This window comes from Pelmatolapia mariae, linkage group LG6 (assembly GCF_036321145.2).
Source record: "Pelmatolapia mariae isolate MD_Pm_ZW linkage group LG6, Pm_UMD_F_2, whole genome shotgun sequence".
Taxonomy (NCBI): domain Eukaryota; kingdom Metazoa; phylum Chordata; class Actinopteri; order Cichliformes; family Cichlidae; genus Pelmatolapia; species Pelmatolapia mariae.
The window spans coordinates 24,211,466-24,237,937 of record NC_086232.1 but is presented as its reverse complement, the minus strand read 5'-3'; the positions used below and the strand labels follow the sequence as shown (position 1 = coordinate 24,237,937).

At 41.6% G+C, this 26,472-nt stretch overlaps 2 protein-coding genes across 2 annotated transcripts in view; one reads left to right on the top strand and one right to left on the bottom strand.

Moving 5' to 3' along the window:
• Positions 1-106: 106 nt before the first annotated feature.
• ncapg (non-SMC condensin I complex, subunit G) lies at positions 107-15,796 on the bottom strand. Its single transcript, XM_063475296.1, has 22 exons — positions 15,772-15,796; positions 15,355-15,479; positions 14,624-14,866; positions 14,082-14,310; positions 13,687-13,832; positions 13,511-13,595; positions 12,573-12,765; positions 12,342-12,491; positions 10,486-10,626; positions 9,638-9,761; positions 9,257-9,346; positions 8,238-8,426; positions 6,864-6,974; positions 4,485-4,604; positions 3,496-3,738; positions 3,226-3,407; positions 2,961-3,126; positions 2,421-2,588; positions 913-1,036; positions 602-649; positions 394-463; positions 107-286 (listed from the first exon to the last, which is right to left on the bottom strand). Exons 2-22 carry the CDS (start codon positions 15,460-15,462, stop codon positions 160-162), a joined length of 3,057 nt encoding a protein of 1,018 aa, XP_063331366.1. The 5' UTR covers positions 15,463-15,479; positions 15,772-15,796; the 3' UTR covers positions 107-159.
• A 3,749-nt stretch (positions 15,797-19,545) lies between these two features.
• Positions 19,546-26,472, top strand: part of fam184b (family with sequence similarity 184 member B) — a 35,197-nt gene continuing 28,270 nt past the window's right edge. The window contains exon 1 of the mRNA XM_063476281.1: positions 19,546-20,148. Coding sequence (XP_063332351.1) covers positions 19,882-20,148 — 267 coding nt within the window. The 5' untranslated portion in view covers positions 19,546-19,881. The remainder of the gene's footprint in view (positions 20,149-26,472) is intronic.

Sequence of the window (26,472 nt, the reverse complement as noted above, 5' to 3'; positions counted from 1 at the left end):
AATTTTTAAAAAAGAGAACAAGCTTTGTTAACTTTGATACATTTATTTAATGATTAAAATGATGAAACTTTAAACTGAAAACAACACAAATGTAACTTAAGGGTAAATATGACTCATTGCCTGATCACTGAGTCGATACAGAAAGGTAAATCTCTTTATTCAGGACACATTGGCCTCCTGGTTGATAAGAGGGTTGAGGTCCAGCTTCGTCTTCTCCAGAGCTGCAGTCTTGGCCCTCCGTGACGGACGCACCATGGAGGCCGACTCTGGGACATTTTCTCCATCGCTGTAGCCAAAGAGAGACGATGAGACGAGAAAATGAGTAAATGCACTTGTGATGAATATGTTACTGAATGGGTCTGTTTTCTATTTTGCTAAAATCAGCAAACTCGCCTCTCCTCTGACGACTCTGCCCTCCTGCTCGGCTTTCTGCCACCTTTGGCTGTGCACGCTTTCCTCTGACCTGTGAAAACAAAGACTCGGGTTACCTCCCAGTGCTGAGTCAACTTCTTGCCTCGGGCAGGAGAGGAGGAGCTCTAAAAATATAGTGGCACTGAATGACTGCGGTTTTAGACGAGCATAAAAAAAACCCCTGCATTACCTCTTTTGGGTCTCTTGGCAGATTTTGATGGATCATCTGTCGCAGCCTCTGTGGAAACAGCAAACAGAGAACTCATTTTTCTGCATTTCTGCCCTCAGCCTGCTGCAAACACCGAATGGGACGGAGCGAGTCATTTTTAATCTACTTAGCAACATGCTGGTAAAGTCATGTAATCCTTTTGCAGGAGCACTTGTCAAAAATTAGCATTTTAAATCTATTTAGACAAACACTCAGGAGGTAACATAAGTTGAAGATGCTCCATGGGATATCAGATGGCCATTCCTATTTAAAGTCTGTGTTTGCATACGTACCATCTGCATTGACATCCAGGGGTTGTAACGCAGTGGTGCTGAGGAGCTCAGCCTGTTCTTTTGAGTCCGCCAGCTGATAAATCATCTTCTCCAGAGCACGGAGACAGACACGATCCTTCACCACCTGAAGGAAAGGGGTGAACTTAAACAATGGGCCTTTTAACAGACAGATATGCAGGTACAGGTCTGTGCTCCACACTACATGAGCTCGGTTTGATGGACTGCTGTGAAGGTTTTTCTATATATCCTGATGATTAGTGTCTTTTGACATTCACACATGTGACACTTTCACCACTAGAGGGGAAGCATGTCAAGATGTTTTTGGACTTATAGTGCCATTTTCCTCCTGTCCTTTTAACTATTCCTCAAGAAACTTTACAACAGTGTCCTGGCAAAAGGTAAAGAGGAACACGTTCTCGTTGACTTTGATGTTTAAATGAAGATTAAACTGACTCAATCCACCATCTTGTGGTACAAGCTGGTATTACATTATAATACAGCCCGGTTTAGCTGATCTTCAACTCCACAGAAAACACATTTTGTTCATAAAGTCGGAGCTGCTGTTTTCTCCACTTTATTCTAATGAGAGGTGTAGTTAATTCTGGAAATTTTTCAACTGATTTTAAAAACACAACATGGACCTATGATGTCGTTCATGTGTCCCGTTACAGTGGCTAATGCTATGTTCACAATCAAAAGCGTCAAAGGCATCACACTGCTTTAATATCTTCATTTGAGACAGTGGTGCTCACAGTCGCACTCTAAATGTGACCACAACAGCTCCACCCACTTGCTGTTTAAACGTTGTGTTTGCAAGGACAAAACAAATCAGCAGAAGTTGGCTTAAAGGAAGAAGAGCTAAAAGAGCTTATTTCAGACAAACCGAGTAGCTGCACAAAGTTTTAGTATAAGGTAAATAAGGATTATTTTAAACTGTGAATCAGTCCCAGGATATAAAATATGGAGCTTGAAATGAGCAGAACATGTTCAATACTTTGATTTAGTTTTTTTGGTTGAAAACAAACAAACAAACAAAACAACAACAAAAAAAAAAAACCCCAAAGAGCTTTTTTAATTGCAATTTTCACAGCTTTAGCTATAATTTGTGATTAGTTCTCACTCGTGTTTGCGTCTTCACTTTTTGGGTGGAGTAACTAACAAATTTTTACCCCTGTTTAAAGTTAGCTCAGAAAAAGCTTTTGCGATCTCTCCCAGACCAAGCAGCTCCTGAGCATCTATAGGTCCCTCCTTTGTGTTCTTTTTCCTTTTCTTTGTAAAGTTTTAGCAGTCTGCTGTTTTTTGGCAGTACCTTAGTTTAGCTTTTTATTTATACAACCTCATTAAGGGTCGTCCTCCAGCCCATTGTGTGGCTCCCTCAGTCTCCTTCCACCTTTTGCTTCTTTTGCGCAGGCCTCCAGGCCTTCATTTCATTTTTTGTTGATATGGTGAGCTTGTTGCCAATATCACGTGGACTACGTTACAGAGTGGTGCGATAGCAGTAGGCTCACCTGTACAAGCTGCTGCAGCAGCGTCTGCAGGTCCTCCCTGATGGTCTCGTCTCTGCTGAGCTCCAGATTGCTCAGAGTCTTTGCATAGAGGCGCACCTCGGGGGCTGTGGGGTCCTTCAGCATCTCGCCACAGATACGCACAGCCATGTAGTCATGGACACACACCTCCTGAGACATACACAGGTATACAAATACAATTATTCAGAGATTAATAATAACACTCTGTTTTAGCATAGTTGTTATTACCAGATTAAACCTTTTACAATACTTTAAAACTAAATTAAAATCTGCTCACGCTTACTTGACCTGCAGTAATCGTGTGAAACATTTTGCAGACTATTAGCTGGTATTTCAGGGAAGATGTATAACGAAACGCTCAGTGAGGCAATAAAAACATCCTTGGTGTTTTCCTTGAACATAGCCACAAACCCAACAGTAAATCCACACTCCTAATATAATAAGATTATAAATAGCTTTTTGGAATTTGGGTTTAATTTAAAATCTTCCAGAGTCTCTTCCTCAGTCTCCGATGTTTCTCACCTCAGTGTTAGTTGAAGGTTTAATGAGAGCTCCCGGGCGAGTCAGCTCAACAAAAAGCTCGACTACATTGTTGATGTCCACCTCAGCGAGCGGAGACGTCGCCGGAGCGTTCATCAGAGTCCGAACGGTCAGCAAGAAACTCTCCTCCACGACTTCCTGGTGAGCCCTGATGCATAAAAACACCATTTTGATGTCACATGATCAGCTGGGGGAGATTCCATGCCAAATAAAAGTGACCGCATCACTCAACATGCACATTAGTGACCTGCTCTCGCGGGCGTAGAGCTGGAAGAAGACGCCGAGGCAGTGTCGCAGGCGTATGTCGTCCTCTGTGACGGGATTGTACCACAACAACACCAGACGGGACAGCATCTTGGCGCTGGAGATGCGGCCCGTGTACATGAGTTTGGCCAGGCCCTCCGCTGTCTCTGTCCGCAGGTCAGACACCTGAAGGATGTTCCCAGCACATGTATCAGACATCTATAAACACCCACATGCATACTGTAGTTTCTGGAGGAAAATATCTCAGCCTCACCTCACTGTCCAGGAACTCTGACAGCATCATAAGGATACTCTGTGCGGTGTCCTCTGGTACGTCCGCCTTCTCCTCGGTTGCAACCGCCGTGTCATCGTCCTGGTTCTCTGGTGAGGATTGGGAGGGCGCGGCCGCTTCAGTGGCAGCTGTTTCAGAGAGAAGCTGGAAGCCAAACAGCAGCAGCAGGTCGATGATGTCCCGCAGAGCACTGATACGGATCTTTACCTCATCCAGCTGAGCTATCTAGAAACACGCAGATACACACAGAGCACTATGAATCAAGAAAGCCTGTAAGTCATGTGTGTTTTTTGTCAGTGAACAAAAATTACTAGAATCACCCCCCCGACTCCCCTCCAGCCTGCATAATGTTGTTTATTTTGCAATTAGCTACAGTTACAAAATAACTGAGGATTAGTTTGAGCACAGCTCTTAAGCTAAAGGCGTCATGTTTAGTTTATTACATTTTTTTTTTTTAAAGTGATTGATTAGCAGTTATTTTATTTGCAAAAAGACTGACAGTAACTGAATTATTAATATCATTAACCTCTTAGGACCTGGCGTTCACATATGTGGACATCATTTGGGTTGTCTAGACCAAAATACTAAATTTTGCTCTACAAGGGCCTGATATCCACTTACGAGGACATTATACTGTCACTGTTCTCTTAAAGTTAAAACAAATGTCCTCATATGTAAATCTCATTTTTCTCAGAAACAAAAATCAGGTGAGAAAAAAAAAAATCATGTAATTCTTTGTTTTTACATTAATCAGGTCCCAATCAGTCCAAATAGCAAAGAGAAATTAAAAATGCATGCCATGAGAGAGTTTGGGTCTTAGGAGGTTAATAATCATTTAATCCGATTAGAAGGAAAGCAGCAATTTAAGTGTGGAAATTATATTAAGGCTTAACTTTCTGTTCATCGTGTAGCATCCTTACACATGTAAACAAAGTGTTTCAGGTATCTGAAACACATCTGTAAGAAGTTACCTGTAGCAGCAGGACCATGTGGGTTTTGGCTAGCTCCTTGCTGTGCAGAGCACATGTTCCTAAACACACCACAGCCATGTTGCGGACAGCAGGGTGAGCGCTTGCTATACTGGGCAGGATCTGAGATGCAGGAAAAAACAGTGAAAGCAATCAATCAATGATGTTAACACTTAACCATTGTTAATAAACTGTGCATTGTTAGTAACAGATAACAGATGTTATCATTTATTCTTATTTATTTACATACGTTTTGTAATAAAGGCTTATTACTGATGAATGGTTGTGAAATAGTGCTCCAAGTCATCAGGATTCACACACAATATTCTGCACAAGCTCTCAGACTACCTGACTTGCCAGCACTCGTGTGTCACGCGCTACATGTACGATGTTTCGCTCCACACCTTAAACTTCGGACAGTTCTTGTCCAACTGATTCATGGATGTTACCAGCAGGGGCTTGTTTTATCGACTGAACCACCAACAGCTCAGCATTACTAACAAAGAAAGCTGCGAATTTAGGAGAAGCAAGTGAGTGAAACAGCATGAGCTGATTCAAACCACTTTAACCTCTCTTAACCCCTGTTAGAACAAATACTGCAGATGTGCCTCATCATGACATCCATAGTACAGTGTACATTTATACGTGATATGAAAATATTGTCACTACTATGGCCATTTCTGAGAGTGCGAGCCAGCGTGTCAGTACCTAAAACGTCCGTGTTTTATTCCCCTCATCAAAAATAAGTTATGACTGTATGAAATTTTAAATGCTGAGAAATGGTACGTGACACACTTCTGAGAATAAAACAAATAGGGTCTATGAGAAAAACACATTTGTAAAACAGAAGAAATAACACATGAATTCATTGGTCAAAAACTTCCATCTACCCTCAGTATCGAATACAGAATTATTTATTTGTTAATTGGTGACAGATGACTGTTTCTTTCTTCTTCTTTTTTTTTGTAAACGACTTGATATGAAAATCTTCAGCTTTTAGACTTTGTGGTCTTGAGTTTTATCAGCAGCAAAAAACAGTCTGTTATTTTTCTTGTGAAATCCCCTGATACTTTTTATGTGATAAATATTAAGAAAAATGAAAATGTTTGGCCAGTCTATGTGCACCGATCAGACATAACATAATGGCCTAATACTGTGCTGTTCCCCCTTTTGCTGCCCAAACAGCAATAACCTGCGATGCTCAGTGTATTCAGACACCTTTCTATCAGAACAAGCATGAACCTTTTCAGCAATTTGAGCTAGAGTAGCTTGTCTGTTGGATCAGCCTTCACTCCCAACATGCATCAGTGAGCCTTGGCTGCCCCTGACCCTGTTGCTGGGTCACCACTGCAGACCGGGAACACCCCCACAACAGCTGCAGTTTTTTTGATGGCCAGTCGTCTGGCCATCAATATTTGGCCTTCGCCAGACTCACTCAAATCCTTACACTTGCCCATTTTTCCTGCTTCTAACACATCAACTTTGAGAACAAAATGTTTACTCACTCCCTAATATATCCCACCGACTAACAGGTGCCATGATGAAGAGATAATCAGTGCTACTCACTTCAGCCATCAGTGGTCATATTGTTACGCCCGATCTGTGGATTTAGTGTCCCTTGTTTGGAGAGATGCAGTTCTGAAATGTCTTCAGGCAGTTTTGTAGAAACAGGATGTTTAAGTTCTCCTCAAAGAGGGCATTTGATGATACGTCGGGTAATCCATTCTTCTTCTTCTTCTTCTATCTGTGCAGAGTATCCTGTGCCACATATCATCTGTGATAGCTGACGTTTATTTTGCCTTCCTGCCCGCCAGTCATGAAGCTCTTTATTCAACACTAACTTATCTTGGTCTAGCAGATCTTTTTCTGGCGCCCACAGTTCCCCTTAATTGCTTTTTCTGCATCACATTTTTAACGGTTGAAATTTCAATCTGGAACTACGGTGGTATCTCTTCATAGCCCGCCTCTGCTTTGCAGCTATCAGTTTGCTTCAGTTAGATGCTCATTCAGACGATTTATACTTGGTGGGTGTTGAAACAAAGTTTGAAGACTCAGAGAATCTGTCAGCTCTGAACCATCATCGGCTGAGAAATTTGGTTATGTGCATCGAAGTATCTGGGAAAACCACCCTCTGGCTCCCTTCATCTGTGACCTCAATAAACTTTCATATACAGCTCATGCTCGTGTCCTAAAAAAGGGATATTTTTAAATGCTTGTTTTCTACAGGGTGGCGTTGGATCAACACTAGCATGAAAGAAACTGACAAAGGTTTCTGAAAAAACAGATGTACAAACTCAGATCTGAAAAGGCGATCCTGCTGCCTTTACTATAGATCTGCATGTTTAGTTACGACACAAACTCAAGTGCTTGTTTTGTTTTTACCAGTGAAGACATTAAGGCGCTTGTGGTTGGACCAATCCGGGTCTTGATGTTCATTTGCTTCAGCAGCTCAGCACACATCGTTAGACACCTCAAAAGAGTATCTGGATCATTCTGCAAAGCAAACAAACACATACCATATTCACCATTTCATTTTATTAAAATGCATTCTTTATTTTCTGTCATATGGATGCTGGTGGCTCATATGGAGATGGATGGTCATATGAACAAGGTTTCAAATAATGAGGTGAGTCAGCAAAAAGCTCAGGCTTCTCTAAACCAGGTCAGGTCATAGTAATTTCAGTTCATGGGTCACATACAGACAGATCTGATCTCCAGTGAGATGCACTAGTAAAACTATTGCATCACACCCCATGATGTATAAAAACAGGGGCAAATTCAATGAAAAGCCGAAATCTCCACATGTGAAGTCTGTATGACGGTTTATTAAAAAAAAATTAAAAAAAAATCAAGGAGGACAAAAGTTGTCTTTATGACTCAACTTGTTGGGATCTAAAAATACTGAAATACTGGAATTATTATAAACTTTGTAACTAGTGCTGTCAGCTTTAATCTCGTTAAAATGACGCTAACGCTGCAAATCTTCATCAGCAAGTTAGCGCGGATCGCCCTGTGCGTGGGGCTGCGCGGTGTCAACGCGTTAGCTCTTTAAAACGTTAGCACCATGCAGCCCCACGCACGGGGCAATCGGCACTAGCTCGCTAACGGAGATTTACCAAGTTAATGTGGTTATGGTGTTAACGTCATTTTAATGAGATTCACACTGACAGCACTATTTGTAACATCATCCAGTAAGATGGACCAGACCCTTTGAGATCTGATCTGCTGATCATATCTGTTTAACACCCCAGCTCTAAATGCAGACTTAGCAGCATTTTTTTCTACCCCTGAATTTGTATGTCAGTGATTTGGGGTAGCCATCATGCAGCTCTGGCCCTGAGCTCACTAACTCTACCCCATGGAAACTTGGCACCAATATGTAAAAATATTTGGTTATTATCGCAACTTCATGAATCAATAATTCCGGCCATTTTCTCCATTTTAAGTTATTTTCTCAGAAGTTTGAGTGATTGTGTCAAAATATTGAGATAATATCCAGAAATTTTGACTTGGGGTTGGCATTTTTCCCTCCAGTGGCAGAAGCAAGCCCCCATACCTCCTGTCTGCTTGGGAAACCTTCAGCTTACAAGGGGTAACAAATCAGAGCTGGCATAAACAGGGGGTTGCATTAAAAGGAGAGGCACTAAAATGGCTTTTTTCAGACAGTGAATGCCCCAAGGGTCCAAGAATGGAGCTAGAGCTGAGCAAAAACTGTACATTTAAATGCAGAGGTGATGTTTCTGTGTAGTTATATACCTTCTCTGTGCGGACCTCCTTGTCAGCCACTTGGTTGCTTTCCGCAATTTCCTGGAGAATCTGGTTCCTGCGATTTTCCAGATCTGTGATGGAGTTCTTCAGCTCTGCCGCCTGACTGAACTCCTGGGCGGAGATGCAGTCTTCTAGAGTTTGTTTAGCCTCTAAGATACGCACCTTCACTTCTGCAAGCTGGGAGCGAGAAGAGGGAGGGCAAAGAAAAAAAAACAAAAAACACAAACTGGTCAGACAATAAAAATAAGAGGGGAGGGTCATTCTTCAGCTGAAGCACGCTCAAGAGAGGACTGTTGAGATGGAAAACTGCACCTCCACAAACAGGAAAAACAACAGCTGATGCTGTGGGAGAGGTTACAACCCTCTGGAGCCTTCTTTGCCTTTACTCAGGGAAGAATAAAAAGATGGGAGAGACCAGGTGCACAGAGCGGACAGAGTAAGTGAACACCTGGGCTAGGATTAACTTTCTCAACAGCCATTTTGAATCCAACAGATTTCAGTATTTAGTGAGGAAACTAAGGTATAGGAGACAGATTAACAGTCACAACTGAGAGTAATTCCCTCAGAGAATACGTGTGCATGGGAGAAGGGAGAGCTAATGAACCAGGATTTACCAGGCAAAGATACGTTTAGCGTACATGACATTCACCATCCACCCCGCTAGTTTAAGTGAGCTTGGCCTTAAACATAAACCATCTGCCAGCTGGATGTAGAGCAGGACAAAGAAACAGAAAGGGAAGGAATATAAATGGAGCAGAGAGCAAAAAAAAAAAGAAGAGAAAAATCCAACTAATTAAGAAATTATTAGACAGTAATCTGGTAGTCAGTCTACATGGTGTCCTTTAATAGAAAGGGATTTTTTGTCACCTTCTGACTTTTAACTTCTATAAAGTAGAATTGTGCAAAGATCCTGTTTACCTCTTCTGTTCAATCACAGTGAGACAACTGGACGGGTTTACAGAATCAAATTGCTTCTGGGCGTTTTCATTTGGCAGAGTGTCACCCACCTGGACCTGCTGCCGGCGGCTCTCGTTCTCATCCACTGGCTGACTGGCCCCTGTGATGGGCTCCCTCACGTCGGAGATGATTTCTGCCACCTGTGCGACACAAAGCCAGCTCATTTAAACATCAATCTGAGGGTCAATGATGCCACAGCTGAGAGGAAACCTGCTATATTTTCTGACACGTCAAACAAAAAGACCCCGGTGTGTGTCCATCTGGAACCACTGATAAATAATTACAGCCATTATCATTTCATTTCTGACTAATTGGTCTGTCAGCTGGATTCAAGGGCAGTGACATTTATATTTCCCCTCATGTGCAAAAATGGAGTTTAGATAACACGACAACTGACTTTACAGTGAAGTTCACGTTTAAGCTTAACTTACAGTTTGGATGCGTCTGTGGTCATCGGGGATGAGGTTGAGGAGCTTCTCAGTGAGGAGGAAGACCAGAGAGGCAGGAGTCTGAGGAAGAGCCAACATGTCCTGCAGGACAGCCAGCACACGCTTCCTACGAACACGCACAACTCAACCGTTAAATGAATAAACAGACTTCAAAAAACTAACATTATGGATCTCCTACCAAATTAATTAAGTCTTATATATATAAACAAGAGCAGTCTCAGAGTCACAAGCCTAAAAACTACTAACGTTCACAGACACACTCACACTATTCACACAGAATGGAGGAGTCGAAGATAAAGCCAGTGACCTTCACATTATTAGATGACCCGCTCTATACCCTAAGCCTCAAGCTACCACTACGAACCAGAGTCTAGTTCCAAACCTAGACTGACTGCACAGGTTTATTACTTCCGAGTTGGATGAAACCCAAAAGTAAAATTTCATGCAAATCTGACCAAAGCCTCCTGAGCTATCCAGATAGACAGGCAAACAAATCAAAACAATATTTAATTTAATATTTAACCAACCAGTCAGCTCACCATCTAACCTGTCACATCAACTTATCCTGGTCTGAAATTTTTAATTAATTTATCTATTAGCTGCCTGTCAGAAAATAATCTTTACTTGCAGTCATTTCTCAAACAGAGAAAAGACAATACTTTCTTGTATGAGTTTTGCCAATATGAAGATCTCATACACTTGTTTCTTATTTCTGGCCTGCTGTTTGGGTAGGAAACATCAGAATCCTTCCTCTTTCCCAGCTGATTTCCACATGCATTTTAAGGTATTTTGCATCCAATTCACATTCCTCAACCTTGTTCTCATCTTACCTGCCACCCTCCTCGTTGGTGTCCAGACAACCAATGAGATGGATGAGCTGTTGCGAGATGAACTCTTTGGTCATGACAAGCTCCACTTGGTTAAAGTCGGCCCTCTGCTCCTCAGACAGCACAGGCACGGCCTTCAGATATCTACAACAGTCAGAGTCAGACAACAACAGCTCTCAGAGCCCATTCATTTAGAATAATTCAGCTACTCTGACAGCATAAACAAAATTAACGCTTCTCCCAAATGTCACACAGCAGAGTCAGTTATCAGTCAGCAGTGGAGTGACTTTTAACCAACCAGCTACTTGTCACCTCTCTCAAATTAATAAACCCATTTTACGAGGAGACAAATGTTAGATTTGCCAATTAGTTAAATCAAATTCATTTGCAGAGCATATCACACGTCAGTATTTCACACACTTACACACACAAGCACCAGACTGGTGATAAAACAGCTCTGTCAGTGCACAGCAAGGGTAGCAGATGAGCTGTCAGTCTGCTTGAGTATGGCAAAAATCAGCTATGATCACTTGGATCACTACTGAGATCGTGATTACCCACAGACTTTGGAAAAAATAGAACTTTATAAAGTGGATTCCTTTGGACTATAGATATCTCTCAAATAAAAAAGAAATAAAAAGCTTTGGCTTACACAGCTTGGCAGAGAGTTAGGGGCATAAAGCACCACGATACCAATTTAGGCAACAAAACAAAACAACAACATTGTTAGAAAATTAAATGCGGTGCAATAATTGTCTTTTTTTCATATTTGCTGAAAACCACAACTGTTACTAAAAAAAGATAAAAGTCTAAAGGATTACAAAAAGAAACCTGCTGCTGCAAGTGAGATAACTTATCTGTATAATTAACTTGTTAATAAACAAAAGACACAGAAAACATCAATTTAACAAGGACTGCGAAGGATAATGGTACCCATCAAAAGCAAATGACATTATTTAAAAATGTAAACATGAAGGTGGATATTTCGTGCTTTTCTTTATTGTTCCACTGGTGCATGTTCAAATTAAACATGACAAAAGTTTCAACTAATGGGTTCAGTGTGAGTGTTTTTAAGTCCATGCAAGCTCAGGCTTCAGGCTGCTCTAAACATGAGCTCCAAATATCGATCCGATATTTGGTCGGATGTCGGTGACAACGTGACGATCTGTGGAGAGTGGGAGAGCTAATGGCAACGCAACAACAGCATGGAGGTGTTTCACTCAAGCTACACTAACTACTTTTATTTGTGATTTGTTTAATTTAATTTAACTGCAAATTGTGGACATTTCAGCTGCTATGACTTACCCTAATGAGTCCTAATGAACTCTTTCTCACAACTGGAAAAAGTTGGATTGGTACATACCTAGATTGGATTGTACTTGACCTGCTGCACACTAAGGGCGTGTTAAACTGATTGCTACTGTTTTTAAAGTATCACGTTTTACTCTTGTAAATGAAAACACACCCATTTTTATTTGCACTGACCATGAGCAAAGCAGGTTAACTTGTCTGGACGTAAAACTATATTTTATAATAGCCAGGTGAAGTTTAACAAAAAGCAGTCAGTTAGCCTCGCTGTTATATAAGCTTTGAGTTAGCCACACAGTTACATACAGAAGGAGCTCCTCTGAGAACACCAGACCTGCCTTCAGATACCTAGAGTTACAACACAATCATTATGGCAACTGTATTTTTTTTTTTTTTTTCAAATAAAACATCACAAAGTAACTAAAAGCACATTAAGGGCCCAATAAAATATTCCATAAATTCCACCAATATGAAAAGTTACTTGGTCCAGAATTTACACAGCACAGCAATAAGACCACAATTTATAATCCAATAACAGAGGCTCTTCTTACCCACAGAGGTAGTCGGCATAAGTGGCTGCATCTGGCAAGACTTGCTCCAGCATTTCATCACCATCATCTCCTTTACTCCTGATGAACTCACACAGAGCTCTCCAGTAAAGCACATTTTCACAGGTCAGACTGTCCTTTGGGATAAGCCTCCTGTTAAAAAACACACATGATAATCTCTAACTTCAGACATTTTATTTATTATTTGTTAGACAGAGGGAGAAGTGAGAGTACCTGTTGTCAAGCTCTACTCGGTTCTGCAGCAGCTCTTCAGTCGGGATGTTTTTGAAGATCGCTTTCAGGGTCTCCAGAGCTGTTTCTGCGCAGTTTTCCACATCGAGCCTATGGAGCAGTTCAATGATGTTCCCGTCCAGCCGAAGCAGCCAGGCCGGTAACAAACGAGAACAAGCCACCTCCCTTACCGCTTCTGAAACCGCACAGGCTATCAGACACATATACAGCAGGGCCATTCCTGTCAATCGAACAAAAATACTAGCGGTGCCCAGTGGTACCCCTCAGCACACTAGTAGATACACCTATGGTATCAATTTGAAACTCTTAGGTCACTTTATTCTCAAGTTATCACATTTACAAGATTTTCAGAAAACTTGACCTCTGACCTTCTGGTCAAGATCACTGAGATTTAAACTCGTCCGAGATTTTTAGTAAATTCACTTATGTTACCAATTTCAAAATCCAAGGCAACTTCCTTCTCGAGTTATTGCCTTCACAAGATTTTTAGAAAACCTGACCTCGAGGTCAAGGTCACAGATTCAAAATCTGAGATAGATACACTTCTTGTATCAATTTGAAAGCCCCACATTGCTTCGATGTCGAGTTATCGAATTCACAAACTTGGATGTCAAAGTTCAATACCCCATCAGCCTTTTAAAGCCGAGGGGTAAAAAAGGGCTCAACTTCTCCAATGTGTTTTTCATTTTATATTTGGTAAAGAAATCTCTTTAAATTTTAGATCACTCATTATTCCAAAGAGCTTTTTGCTGTATAAACAAACATTTTTGACAATGAAGAAAAAATAACTGGTGTATTACTAATTAAAACAATAAGAAGCAGCTTTGATTAGGGTTTTGCGTTACTTTAAGTGCAAATTTTGAAGTTAAAAATGCATCTGTATAAAAGTAGTATTATTTAACCACAAAAATCAGTATTACCTGAGGTGTCATGGAGGCCCTGCTGCAGTAGGCTTACTCTCTGTGCAATGCTAAGCGCTTTAATGTGAACTTTGTCAGCCAGAACCTTAAATAGAAACACACATGGAAGTTTTAGTGCAAATCCCCGTAATCAACCAGCCCTTGCAGTGGATACATATTTTTACATTCATAGGTACCTGATACGCCAACTTGCGGACATTTTCTTTGATGTCTCGAGTGCGCTTGAGTACTTTAGGGAGGGTCCGAGGGGACATTGCAATACAGGACAGAACGGCACGTCGCACCTCGGCATTAGTATCGTTTTCCAGAATCAACATAAACGCTAGAAAGAGGAGAAATTATTTCCGCAGTTAGAGTGACAGTAACAAAGATACACAAACACAAAAACAAACAAATAAAAAAACAAACAAACAAACAAAAACACGTGACAATAACTACTTTCTAAGAAGTGAGATTCAAGAGAAGATTAAGAATTTAAGACCATGTAGAGGATGGGGATTCAACACATAATTTTAGATAATAAGTCACAGATTTCAGTATTTAAAAAAACAAAACAAAACAAAAAACAAACCATTGATGGTTGGACAGTCTGGATCTGTTGGCTGCTGAAGGCGGGTCATGGCCAAAGCAGCCTGAATCCTCACATTGGGGAATTTGTCAGTGACACGGACCAGCATGGCTTGGTGGATGCGATCAAAGAGATCGTCGTCAATCTGTGCATTCTCAGCCATACTGCCCAGCAACTTGTTGATCAGCTGACACGCTCTGAAACGTACTGCATGACTATTGGCTTTGTGGGACTGAGAAGAAAGAAAGGCAGAAAACGAGATGAGACGGTCATTAGAATAAGAGCGAAAGGCACAAAACTCGGATTAGGAGGAAAAAGGCAGAGATACGAGAGTAACTGTGAACATGGATTGGATCAGATGAAAAACAGATGTGAATACGTAAGGAATAGAAAGAAGTCATATGGGAAACCACAAAATAAAATTGAGAGGCAAAATAGACAAGAATCACATCAAAGCCTTTGTGTTCAAAAAGTCAGAACAAAATCAGAAATGAACAAGTTTAAATTTTTGTGGTTAACTTAAACAAGCATTATAATGTTCATACCTCCAACAGAAAGTTGAAGATGAAACTCAGAAATGGATGATCGTCCTCAGCATCATCTTCTTCTTCTTCTTCCTCTTGTTGCTGCTCCCCCTCCTTGTTTGTTTTAGGTGGAGACTGGAAACTTGTAGCAAACCTCGCAACGAACTCAATGACGTTTTCAACTGCAGGTTCACGCTTGTAGACAATCATTGCATACTTCAGGTAGTGCGCAAACTCCTCATGGAACAGTGATTTATCCTCAAGCTGAGGGAAGAGACAGAGGAAAGAAGGGTCCATGCTTATGAGACAAATAATAAGAACCCAGATCATCTGAAAGACTTATTTAACAATCCAGACACCTCAGTTAATCTGAGATTAGTTTGCTTTCTGTCCAACAGTTTAATACAAACAGCTTATAAGCACGTCAAACTTCCAGAAACTTAAGCAAGAAAGAAGAAAGATGGGGCTGCCAGACAGGAGAAAAAGAGGAAGACCACAGAGGAGATTCAAGCACGTAGTAAAAGAGGATATACAGAGAGTACCGACAGATGTGACGAAGGAGAATGAAAACCTGTGTACAAGCTTTAATTTCACTTTACTGTATTTCTTCCATATCTAAGAAGAAAGCGCATTTATACATTCTCGTATAAACTGAGTTATTTTATCATATTAAACAACGCACTCATTAATCCAGGATAATGTGAAAGACAGTTAGGAAGAGACTGATAAGAAAGCATCATCTCGAGTCGTACCTTGTTATAGCGGCTCTTGAGGCTCGCCACCAGCTTTGCCTTGTTATTGTGGCCCTTCTGAGCTCGCTGAAACGCCTCCTTGATGTCTGTTTCGTTGTCCGCCGTCATCTTTCCTTCGCAGAAACCTAAACTAATACAGATAGTGATACAATGAGCCGAAGCAGGCTTACTTAAACTCTGCCGTCAGAAATGTCTCTATTAGCAAGCAGTAAAGGAAGCCTGATGGTCTCCGGTGTCTCATTAGCTTCCTAAACCCACCTCGAGAGAATTACCAGTGAAACAACAGCCGAGAAAAAAAAAACAACGCAACGTAATTAAGTCACACACGACGAAGTCCCTAGAGAGGCGTTTTATAATTATCAGACATGAAAAGTAGTATTAAAGCCAAAAGCTTAACGCGTGAGCTTTAAAACGTACCTCTTAGTTAGTTTTCTTCTCAGTGAACAACCGCCTGTTTTTGAATTTTACTCTCGCGAGAACTGAGATGTTTGCGTACGTACGTGCGTCACATGTATGGTTTTTCCCTGTGTATGCCAAGCGGGTAAGCGATTCTCTGGAGGATATAGCAGACAAAAAAGGTTATTTATTTATTTATTTAGTTAGTTAGTTAGTTAGTTAGTTAGTTAGTTAGTTAGTTAGTTAGTTAGTTAGTTAGTTAGTTAGTTAATTTGATAATCGAACAATGGATATTTGACCTCTTGTCACTGCCATATTAGAATAATTGTTTTAATGAGAAAACAACATAATAAAAGCTTCTCAAATTTTTTAATTAAAAAGAGCTTGTTTCTGCCACTAAAAATAATAATAATTAATTAAATAAAAAAAATTTAAAAATGCAATCCGGCTTTCTAACTCAAAATTCTGAGTAAATAAATTTACATTTTGAAATACTAGCCCAAAAGTTTGACTTATGGATACCAGTATGTATGTATCCCTAATATGTTAGTCAAATATCATTATCAGTTTGTTGAATTAAATCAACCCATTGGCAAATAAGATGGCAACTGAATGATGTTGGATGTCATATTAATGTTTTACTGGGGAAATATTCAAAGATAGTGTGATGAACATATTTGGAGGTTTTATTCTATAGATCAAACCCACTGAGAAAACACTGATGGCTTTTTTCACAGTTTTGAAATATTTAACAGATTTTGTAGATATGTAAAAATGTAATTTAAGGGTATTTTTGATTTCCTCTACATTATGTTTATACTTCAAAATGGCAATAGACTAATAATTATTAGTTGAGTTCTTGTGTTTGTTTGTTTTGCTAACCCTAACCCTTTTTTTAAAACTTTATTTAGCTTGGTTTCCTGCAAGGAACTAACTGAGGTGACTAACCACTTTTATGAAAGCATTTTTTTTTTACTTTATAACAACCATATTAGTTCAACTGAAAACTTATTCTCCTTAAAACTATATAAATACATTAGGTAATCATGTGGATGAATTTCTGTTGTACTGATGTTTATAATTTAACCCATATGTATAATATATTTGTCATTAGTATCGTGCAGCCAGTGTCCAGGGCCACAGCTGCTGGACAGCTGTGGAGGGGACAGCTCACCCATAAGGAGGGCAGAAACATGCTTCTACACAGGCAGAGAGGGCTCCTTATTTTATGGCATCTATTTTTGGAAATTAATTTAATATAGATGGCACTCTGTCAGACTGTTTGCTTTAGACCTGTGTGCATGTAGGCCAGGGATTATCATGAAGGTGTATTATCATATTAAATATTTATACAATACAGGGACAAACTATCCCTGCATTAGACCACATAGCTACAGCATCGGAAGCCAGAGGGATGAAAAATACCCCTGTGTATGTCTGTAAATACTGCAAAGGGGACAAGAAATTGTTTGAGATTCAAACTCTGAATTAACTGCAAGGTAATAAACACAGTGACTTTTCATTTAGGCTTGGTTACCTGCTCCTAGTTTCTCCTGTTTGTTTGAGATTATTATGCATAATGTGAACCACCAAAGAACGTGGCCCAATAATCAGTTTGTTTCAAACAAACTGGGCTGTCATTAGATCAAAACTGGATTTATAAAGGTGGCACAGCAACACACACTCTCTCCTGGGGCACATTTAGAAAAACGTTTAAGAGGAATGTTTCAGAAATTGAGAGATTTAGGCCCAAGATGGTGCGAGTCAAACTGTGTCCAAAAAAATTATCAGAAAAACGTAAGTGGCACAGAAGGTCTGGCCAAAGCAGGTATTATCCTACCAAACTGCTCTGTCATAAATGTTTGTATATGTCTGTGCTTGAATAACACTCGGATGTGAGAGTGTTGATGCAAACAGTCTAAACAGGGAGGATGTTATAATGGTTAAGTTGGCTTTATATATTTCTGATATCATGTCCACTTTGTGCCATAATTCACCGGCACTGTGGAAATAGGAAACAAAAATGAGATTTTCTATGCTCACCCACAAACTAGCAATGGTAGATTTCTACCTATTCCTGAACCTGGTTTTGCTGGAGGTCTCCTCTAATTAAGGAGATGTTCTTCTCATCATTGTCGAGGGTGTGCTCATAGGAGGACCATCTGCTTGTTGAGTTCGTCTAATATTGTAGTCTTTACCTCACAATATAAAACGCCTTGAGAAAACTGCTTTTTTTGTGAAGAGATGCTTTAATTTAATTGTATATTTTTCTCATTTTTATTGTTGCTTATTTGTGACACTTTTTATGCAAACAGCTAAAGCCAAAGGTTTTCTGGTGATCTGAAAAAGTGCCATATTATCTCAGGTATCATATCTCACCCTTCTCCAGAATAACCACACACATTTGAGTTGATCTTATCATATCAGGATTTACTTCAGCATCAGCTTAAAGGCCAAGATGTCAAAAATCTTGCATTAGAAACAGAAGATTTGAACTTAAAGACAGTGTTCAATAATTAACTCAAGCACTTTAACAGATAACGTGCCTCACAGGCTCAACTTTATCTGTAGATTCATCGCATTTATAAAAAGGATGCAAGGACCAAAAATGATCTATCCTTAGATAAACACAATTACAAAAACTAGACACTTCAGATTATGACATCTATCCTACGTTGTGACTGCCTGCCCTCTCCACGTCCTTTCCACCTTGAACCCCTGTGTTTTGTCATTCATTCTGTCTTCTGTGTGTATATATAGCCCTGCCCACTTTGGGAAGGGGTGAGGCACCCACCACATTGAAATTTGATCCCCACCTCCAAACATATTGTGCTATTATATCAATGCAATCATAGACAAAAATTGCAGATAAATTACAACCGGAAAAACTGTTTTCTCCCCGTCAACACATCACTGAAAATGTATATCTGTATAATGTTAAATAATATTACATGCAGCAAAATCTATTGGTTTAACAGCCTGGTTTTGAACGATGGACATCCTCTCACGTACCTTTCCTTAATTTCTTTACTGTGCAAAAAAAAAGAAAAGAGTCCACTGTATTTTTCTCAGTAGTTACCTTTGTGCACATTAAAATCATTACAATTCACTGGATTTTCAACCAGTTTCAAGTGATTTTTAGTTCTGAAAACATATTCTGATTTCCCATGAACTCCCTCTGGTCGGTTAACCCTTGAAAAAAAAATCATGTTAATGCCCCTGCATTTGGATCCTCTCATTACATCCTGACACTCTGCTGCATTTTTTTTTTTTTTTAAACCTGTCTCTGTCAGTCCACCAAACGCTATGAAAAACCGCAGCGACACATTTCTGGAGCAGGCTACACCTTTAAGGTGGAGAAATGAATATTTAGTAAATGGAGTCCACTCGTATAGTGAGTCACTGCGCTCTCTTTTGCTTGCACACTCTTAAGTAAGGGTTTTCTTTGAGACAACGAGGTGTGCATGTGTACTTGGAAAGTAGTGCGTTTAAGAAACAAATGAATGTGTGGGAAGTTCCTTCATCTGTGCTAATCCACCCTTTATAGTGAGTGCTAGTAGTTCTTTTTTTCAATGAAATCAGTCCACAGTCAAAACATGTGGTTTATCGTGTGCTCGTATTAGTCCACAGCAACTGACACTGCCCTCAGTGCTTCCCTTTTATCTGACTGATGGAGTAAAATCACACGACTGGACCCCAGAGACCCCCTCCTCCTCCTCCACCTCCCATCCGCGCGCTGATCGGCATTGATACAGCAGCTCCGGTAGGGGCGGGGCAGCACTGCAGCAGTGCGCCTCTCGAGCTGTCTCCGGTAATGTTCCATAGGATACGCACGCCCCGCTCCGCCCCTGCCGCGAGACAGGTGGTAGGACTGTACGCCTTCATCCTCCAGCGCTCCCTGTTAGACTAAGAAGGAGGAAAAAAATCCGTTGACAACAGGGAAAGGGTCGGTCGGCGCGAGCGCGTCCCCGATGGACTTCCAGCGTGTGACCTCCGCGATCACCGGGCGGGCAGCAGGAGAGGGGGGCAACAACGGGAACGCACGAGGAGAGCCCCGCCGATTTACTCCCAAATGTTTTGCAGCGGATTACTCGAGATGCCGTTCGCGGGAGAGGGTGTGCCGACGGGGGAATGAGATGCGCAAGTAAAAAAGTTGACACGATTTCTGGTGGGGATTTTCATCTGCGAGGCGGCGGGATCATTTCTGACTATCCTCCGGGCTGGGAAGTTCCCCTGGGGGGCTTCGTTATGGCTTCAGGCGCCGGTAAGGCTGCACAGCCCCTCGGGCCGGGCTCCGCCGTTAACGGGACTGCGGCAGAGTTCTCCAACATCGAGCAGGAGCTGTACGACTATCAAATGCACAGTAAGATGTGCAAGAAGATCGCTCAGCTCACCAAGGTAAGACCCGCCGGTGACACCGAGAAAGGGAGGGAGGCGCGCCGCCCGGATGTCACTCCTGTCAGGCTGACTGATGATCCGCTGGCTGCCTCACACTCAGACACGGACGGCGCGTCAAAATAAATGAAAATACACATGAAATCCGTAGTTTAAAATAAATAAATAAATAATTAAAAAGGAGCAGGCTGGTAATAGAAGCTATAAAGTCGGTACATAGGTCTACACGTTTTACATTATCTCGGGATAACGACGGGAAAACTTGGATCAGCTTCGTGACTGACAGCTGCAGATCCCGAGCACCAGGCAGCAATTAGAACTGATGCAATTTTAATCAATCAGTAGATTTATGGATTACCTTCACCGTGCATCGATTTATAATCTGGGTGGTTAGGATATTAAAACAATTCCACAGCTCACTGGGCCAGAGCCCAGAGTGATGCTTCTTTGTCTGACCAACAGAGAGAAAAACGACTCCAAAGGTGTGCTATGAATTAACTGTGGTGTGAAACAGATGAATCCCCACAGTTAATTAACAGCTTGGTACACCAACATGGCATTTCTCTGTGTTTATCAGGGAGTTTAACAGCTGCAGCAGCTGCATGTGAGGATTCACCCTCTCTGTATCTTCACAATAATGCTCACAGAGGCAGGGCATGACCCATGGCTTGTTGAGCTATGACAGTTACTGATGACTGTGCACTTCTCATCTTCCCTTGTGGATGCACCTCTGTGTCTTAAAAAAAAAAAAGGACTTCCTATCATGCACACAGGCCCAGGCAAACAAAGATGACACAGATGAGGGGTCAGCACTTGTGTCTGTGCTTGTTAGGGGAATTCGCCAGCCCCGTCCTTCAACCTCTCGTGGCCCCTCCGTTCCTTTCCACCCTGATTTCCCTCCACAGAAGCCAGGACTTGTTTTTGTCTCCTCTGAAACTTCATGGCATGCCATGCCAGCCCCGCTTTAGCTCTGGGGCGACCACAGTAAATGAAACCCGGAGCGCGGCTGAAATATAAGAATCATCGATACACATATTTGGTGTGTTTGGTTTGCCCTGAGCTTTGGGATGCTGGGCATGTGGCACATGGTTTATTTGAGTTGTTTGGGGGGTGGAGAGCAGAGGAGAGGAAGTAGGAAATGGGTCAGCTGTGGTAACCTTATATTTTTAATAACCCATATTCTGTGTGCATGGAGGCACACACACACAAACACACCCACACATATGGACTTCTACTTAACACACCTCCTCACGTCTGCCTCTCTCTTCCGCTCACCCATCCTGACTTGCACGATTTCCCCCCCACACCTCTCCCCCCATCAGTGAGAGCAGTCTGCCCTGACTGAATGGGTGCTGCTAAAGATAAACCAGCAGCACGTCGGAGTGTGTTTACATGGCAAAAGAAGCCAATGGGAAGGAATTGAGAGCTGACCGTGTCAGGCCAGCTGTTGTGAATGTTCACATAAGGTTGCGTGCGCACACACACACACAAACACGACTACAGAGAGAGGAGTAGTGTCTCTGCATGACTCACAGAGATCAACAGTAGCATATTAAAGTGTGTGCTTATGTGCACACCTACACGTCAGACTTGTGGCTCTAATTCTGTCTTTGGATTTCCTGCACTTACCCTATCGAGTGTACACTAGGCGCTGTGTTCCCTGCTTTGTAATCCAGCACACCCAGTACCCTCTTTGATATGTGTGGAGGTATGTGTGAGAGTGGGAGAGGGCGGCTGATGTAAGAGAGTGTGTGTTTGTGTGCACGCTTGCTTTGTCTCTTTGCCTAACCTCTCCTCTGTGCACCGAGCGAGTCAAGTCTACGTCTCACTCCTGTTTCAGCTGCCTTGTCTCTTGCTCTCCTTTACACTGTAGACAGAATATTAATTTCATGCTTTGCTGACTATGAAGTTACTGTCAATGAGCACGGGCACTGGCTTGTGAGGCCACATGAATAACATTATCGACCGGCAGGATCGATAAGGGGATCTCGAGGCAGGATTTACAGTGGCGGGCTCTCGCCACTCTCTGGCCAAACTGCCAAAGATTTAAACCCAGAGAGCTGAATCGAAGTGTGAAGCTGTCTTTAATCCCACCTCCTAAAATAAATCCGATAAATACTGTTCGTGATGGCATGTAGTAGTTTTACTTAACTGTTTGAAATCGGGTTTTCCTTAAATCTGACCTTAAAGTGAGCTGACGCTAAACAGCAGCCACTGTCTGCCTGAATAAAAATGAACAGATAATGGTAAGCGCAGCGGTAGTAGACAAACGGATCCGCTGAAGTGACTCATTCATGCCAGTGACATATAAATATCCTACCTATACTTTAAATAGGTAAGGCAGCAAACTTCTAGAGTAGCAGCAAGCCTCCTCCAACCCCCACCCGAGTGCATGAAATAGAACAAGAGTGGATTTTTCAAGTGCATAGATGTCACTGCTTTTATGATAAAGATAAAACATGTCATACAGATTTAGATCAGTGGTTTCCTACCTGTCCTGTAACTCTAAAGATAAAGCAGCGATAGCTGCTTAATACATCGCTGAGTGAGCTTGGGCTGATCATTTTTCCTTCTTAGATTAGGTTATGTGATTAATTTTCAGAGGAATGAAAAAGTGACTCTTGTAGGTGAAGTAGTGATACTTCAGATGTACTCGATATGGCAAATAGTTTTGGTTAGACAAAAGTTCTCATCAGAGCTAATTAGAGGCTCAAAAGGGGGCAGGTGTTTGCAGAATCTGACTGTGTGTCAAACCTAGACAGACAGAAGGTCCAACCCAGACCAGCACTGACAGAAAGGGGAGTTTCACTGGTGAGGCCCACTTAAGCTTAAATTGGGCTGTATGCGCTCCGTGATGTAAAATGAGTTTGACATCCCTGATGTATGGGGACAGTAGGTCCACAGGCTTCACTGAAACCACAATAGCTCGGGTGTCGTCCAGCTTAACAAGGTCTGTGTCGGGTGTTGGGGAACTAGGGCATACTGATGAGAAGTGGATGGCTGGAACAAGGCATACATGGACAAGGACTGATAATATAGAATTGATGAATTGCTGCTATGCCAGCTGATAAAATGACTGGTGTGAGTGGCTCCAGCAGATTTAAGGCACAGCATCAGAGGTCCAGAAGAGCGCACTCCTACAAACAGCTAAAATACTGCACAGGATCCTCGATCCTCCCATTCCTCCGGTCGAGGACCTGAGCTTGAGGAGCATACATATACCACCCCCAGGGGGTGAGAGGGAGATTTTTTTTCTTTCAAATAATATAGTCAGTGTAAGTCTAAGTAATCCCTGCAAACTAAAAGGTTCAGATTGCTCTAGCTTCAGTTAGTATTTCTTTTCTACTCTTGGCTCTATGTGACATCAAAGAGAGCGAGTATCATCTCGAGTACACGGCGCTGGATAGTGCACAGAAGCCCCACCCACCTGATGTCAGTCGGAAGTAATCTGGATAAAAGGGAGAAGTTAAAAAATACTAGAACTGAGGGATTGTACCAAGGTCCAGTGTCAGATAAATCTGGATTATTTAGAACTGTGAATCATGCAAAGTTACTAATAGGTCCCTCTTAAATCTATCTGAATATGGTGGTAACCATTTTAGATCCTGTTTCCAAGACATCAGTCTTCACATCTTTTAGCTTATGAGCTTGGTGTTGAAAAATTCCAGAGCCACGACCTCGACACCGTCCAGCACCTCTGGGATGAATTGCCATGCAGACTGCAGGCCAGGCTGTATCATGTACCCTTTGTAGATGACCTCACGTGTGCTGTTTTAGTTCAATGGGAGCAAATCCCGGCAGTCAGACCCCAAAATGTTGTGGAAATTCTGATTCTGATTTGGAAACTTTTCCCAGAAGAGTGCAGGCTGTTTCGACAGCATGTTAACGAACAGAGTTGAGTGTAAAGTTCAGGTGTCTGCAGGTGTACTTTGTAACCCCTCAGGGGTCCAAACCCAAGGATGGGAGCCACTGGTCTGCATTATTAATAGGTATTATCTAGTAACCTTCATTAAATCTTTTTTTTCTCCATGCTCTCACTTTCAAACCAGCCAAAGAGGACAGCAAAGAACGTCCTCCCCCCTTAGAGCCTGTCCCCGTTTCAGAGTCCTCTTCATTCCTCCCTGTCATGAGTCATTGTTTGCTAAAGTTTGCACATCGTGATGTGATTGAATAGCCGGTGTGACATACTCCACCAGCGTTTGATGGACAGGAGATAGAGAAATCTCAAATTTGACATCAATACCAAAACCTGCTTTACAATAAATACATAACAGAGTACTGGAGACTGACAGTGTCGAGGTAATGTAAATGTGTGTGAGAGAGGATTAATGACATGCGCACACACACACACACACACACACACACACATTGGGCAGAGAGAGGGACACAGGGAATGTCCGGCAGGCCTGTACCAGCTGCAGACAGAGAGGCGTCTGAGTAAAATATGAGCCCATGTGTCTCCCAGATACAGTACGCGCATGCGTGTGTGTCCACACAAACACACACACACACACACACCTCTGCAAGTGGATAAGTGAGACGTCAGGGTCACCAGGAGGAGATGATGACATGGCGCAGGGGGTAAAGTGAATAGCGGGGAGAAACAGGCCGTATTTCATAGGTTAGTAGTGCTCTATATGGAGAGGTTGAAGGGAGGCTCCATACATGCTGACAGGCATCACTGCATAAAGCCTGACTGTACGTGGCTCAGACACACAGTTTGTCAGTGTTGCTATTTAAAGTCTAATATTATTTCGACTGGTGGAGAGCACTGTTGCCTTACAGCAAGGAGGTCCTGGGGTTGAATCCTCTGGGCTTTCTGTGAGGAGTTGGCATGTTCTCTCTGAGCGCTCCAGCTTCCAGCAAAAGTCCAAAGACATCCATGTTTAGGCTAATTAGCAAATCTAGGTGTAAATGGCTGTCTGGGTCTTTGTGTTAGCAAAGGCTGGAGATCTGTCTCCCCTTCCCATCCTTTCTATAGTTTTAGTTTTGGTCTCCGCTATAAAATTGTTATTTTTTTAGCTGGTTCCAGTTTGAACTCCTCTCTCTTTAAGCCAACTCTCTTTTGATTGGCTGTCTTTCACAAACAGAGGGTTTGTGCAACCTTATGTGCCCAAGATGATCAGGATATATTCTCCCTCTGACATTATTAAAACTTTCCATCCATCGTTTTTCTTATATTCTTATATTTCTTATAGCTGTCATAGAATGAGAGGCAGGCTACAGCCATGACACTATATTAGAAATTAACATGCATGTCTTTGGAGTCTGGGAGAAAGAGAACATGCAAAACTCCGCACAGAAAGGTCCTAGCCGGTCAGAAGATTCAAACCCAGCTGTGAGGCATGACAATGGTGCCACATCATATTGATGAGATCCAGGAGAAGAAATAGTTTCTGAAAGCAGACTGAAACATTAGCTTTTAGCTCACAGGTGATTGTTTATACACATCCTGCCCTCATTACTGCCCCTGTTTGATATGTGACTCTATCACTGTAACAGGATATATGTGATAAAACACTGTATTACTGTAATATTTGTTAGCATAAAGCTGCCATAAGGATGTAACCAGGTTTGCTCATATGAGACTGAAAACCCCCATAAAATCTTGAATATATCTACCAGTTTTACTCTCAATAGTGCATATTTTTAACAAGGTGGCCAAGGTCATTTTTAATCTTTTCATATCAAATTGTGGAAATTCATTATTCAGTCAATATCTCTCAACAATGACTCACCATTCAGGTTTCAAATATTCTGTATTTGGTTGCAAAAATAATAAAAGTGCTACACAAAAGGGCCTTTTTTCAGTCTCTTGACCTTTGGGATCTCTGCTGCGTTGCTTGATGGATTCTGACCTCTAATGTTCTAAGTCATCAGATTTTGGTGGATTAAAAAAAGGGGAGTTAACCAAGCAAGTCAAAAAATATTAGACTTGGTGGTTTATTTATGGAGGTAAGTGATCTAATATCACGTATCTGTAGAGTGGGTAAAAATGTGGATTTTTCAAGCACCATTCAGCAAGTGAAAAAAAGACACCTCAAAATAATCACAAAGAAGTCTGGTATTAACTTTCCAAGACTAAGGGAGTCAAAGGCATGCAGTTTGAAGCATGAATTCAACACACTGTGATGAGCATAAGCAATGCATTAACATTAAAAACATCCATGAGTGGTGATTTGTTTGCATTTATCTGCAAAGATAAAGTGTCATGTATCCCTAAAAGAGAGGATAAGCTGCTGCTTTTAATGGACACGTGCTTTAGTGAATGTTTTTTTTAATCTATAGTCAAAATGCTTATTTAACGATGGCTCGCACATTTAAGTA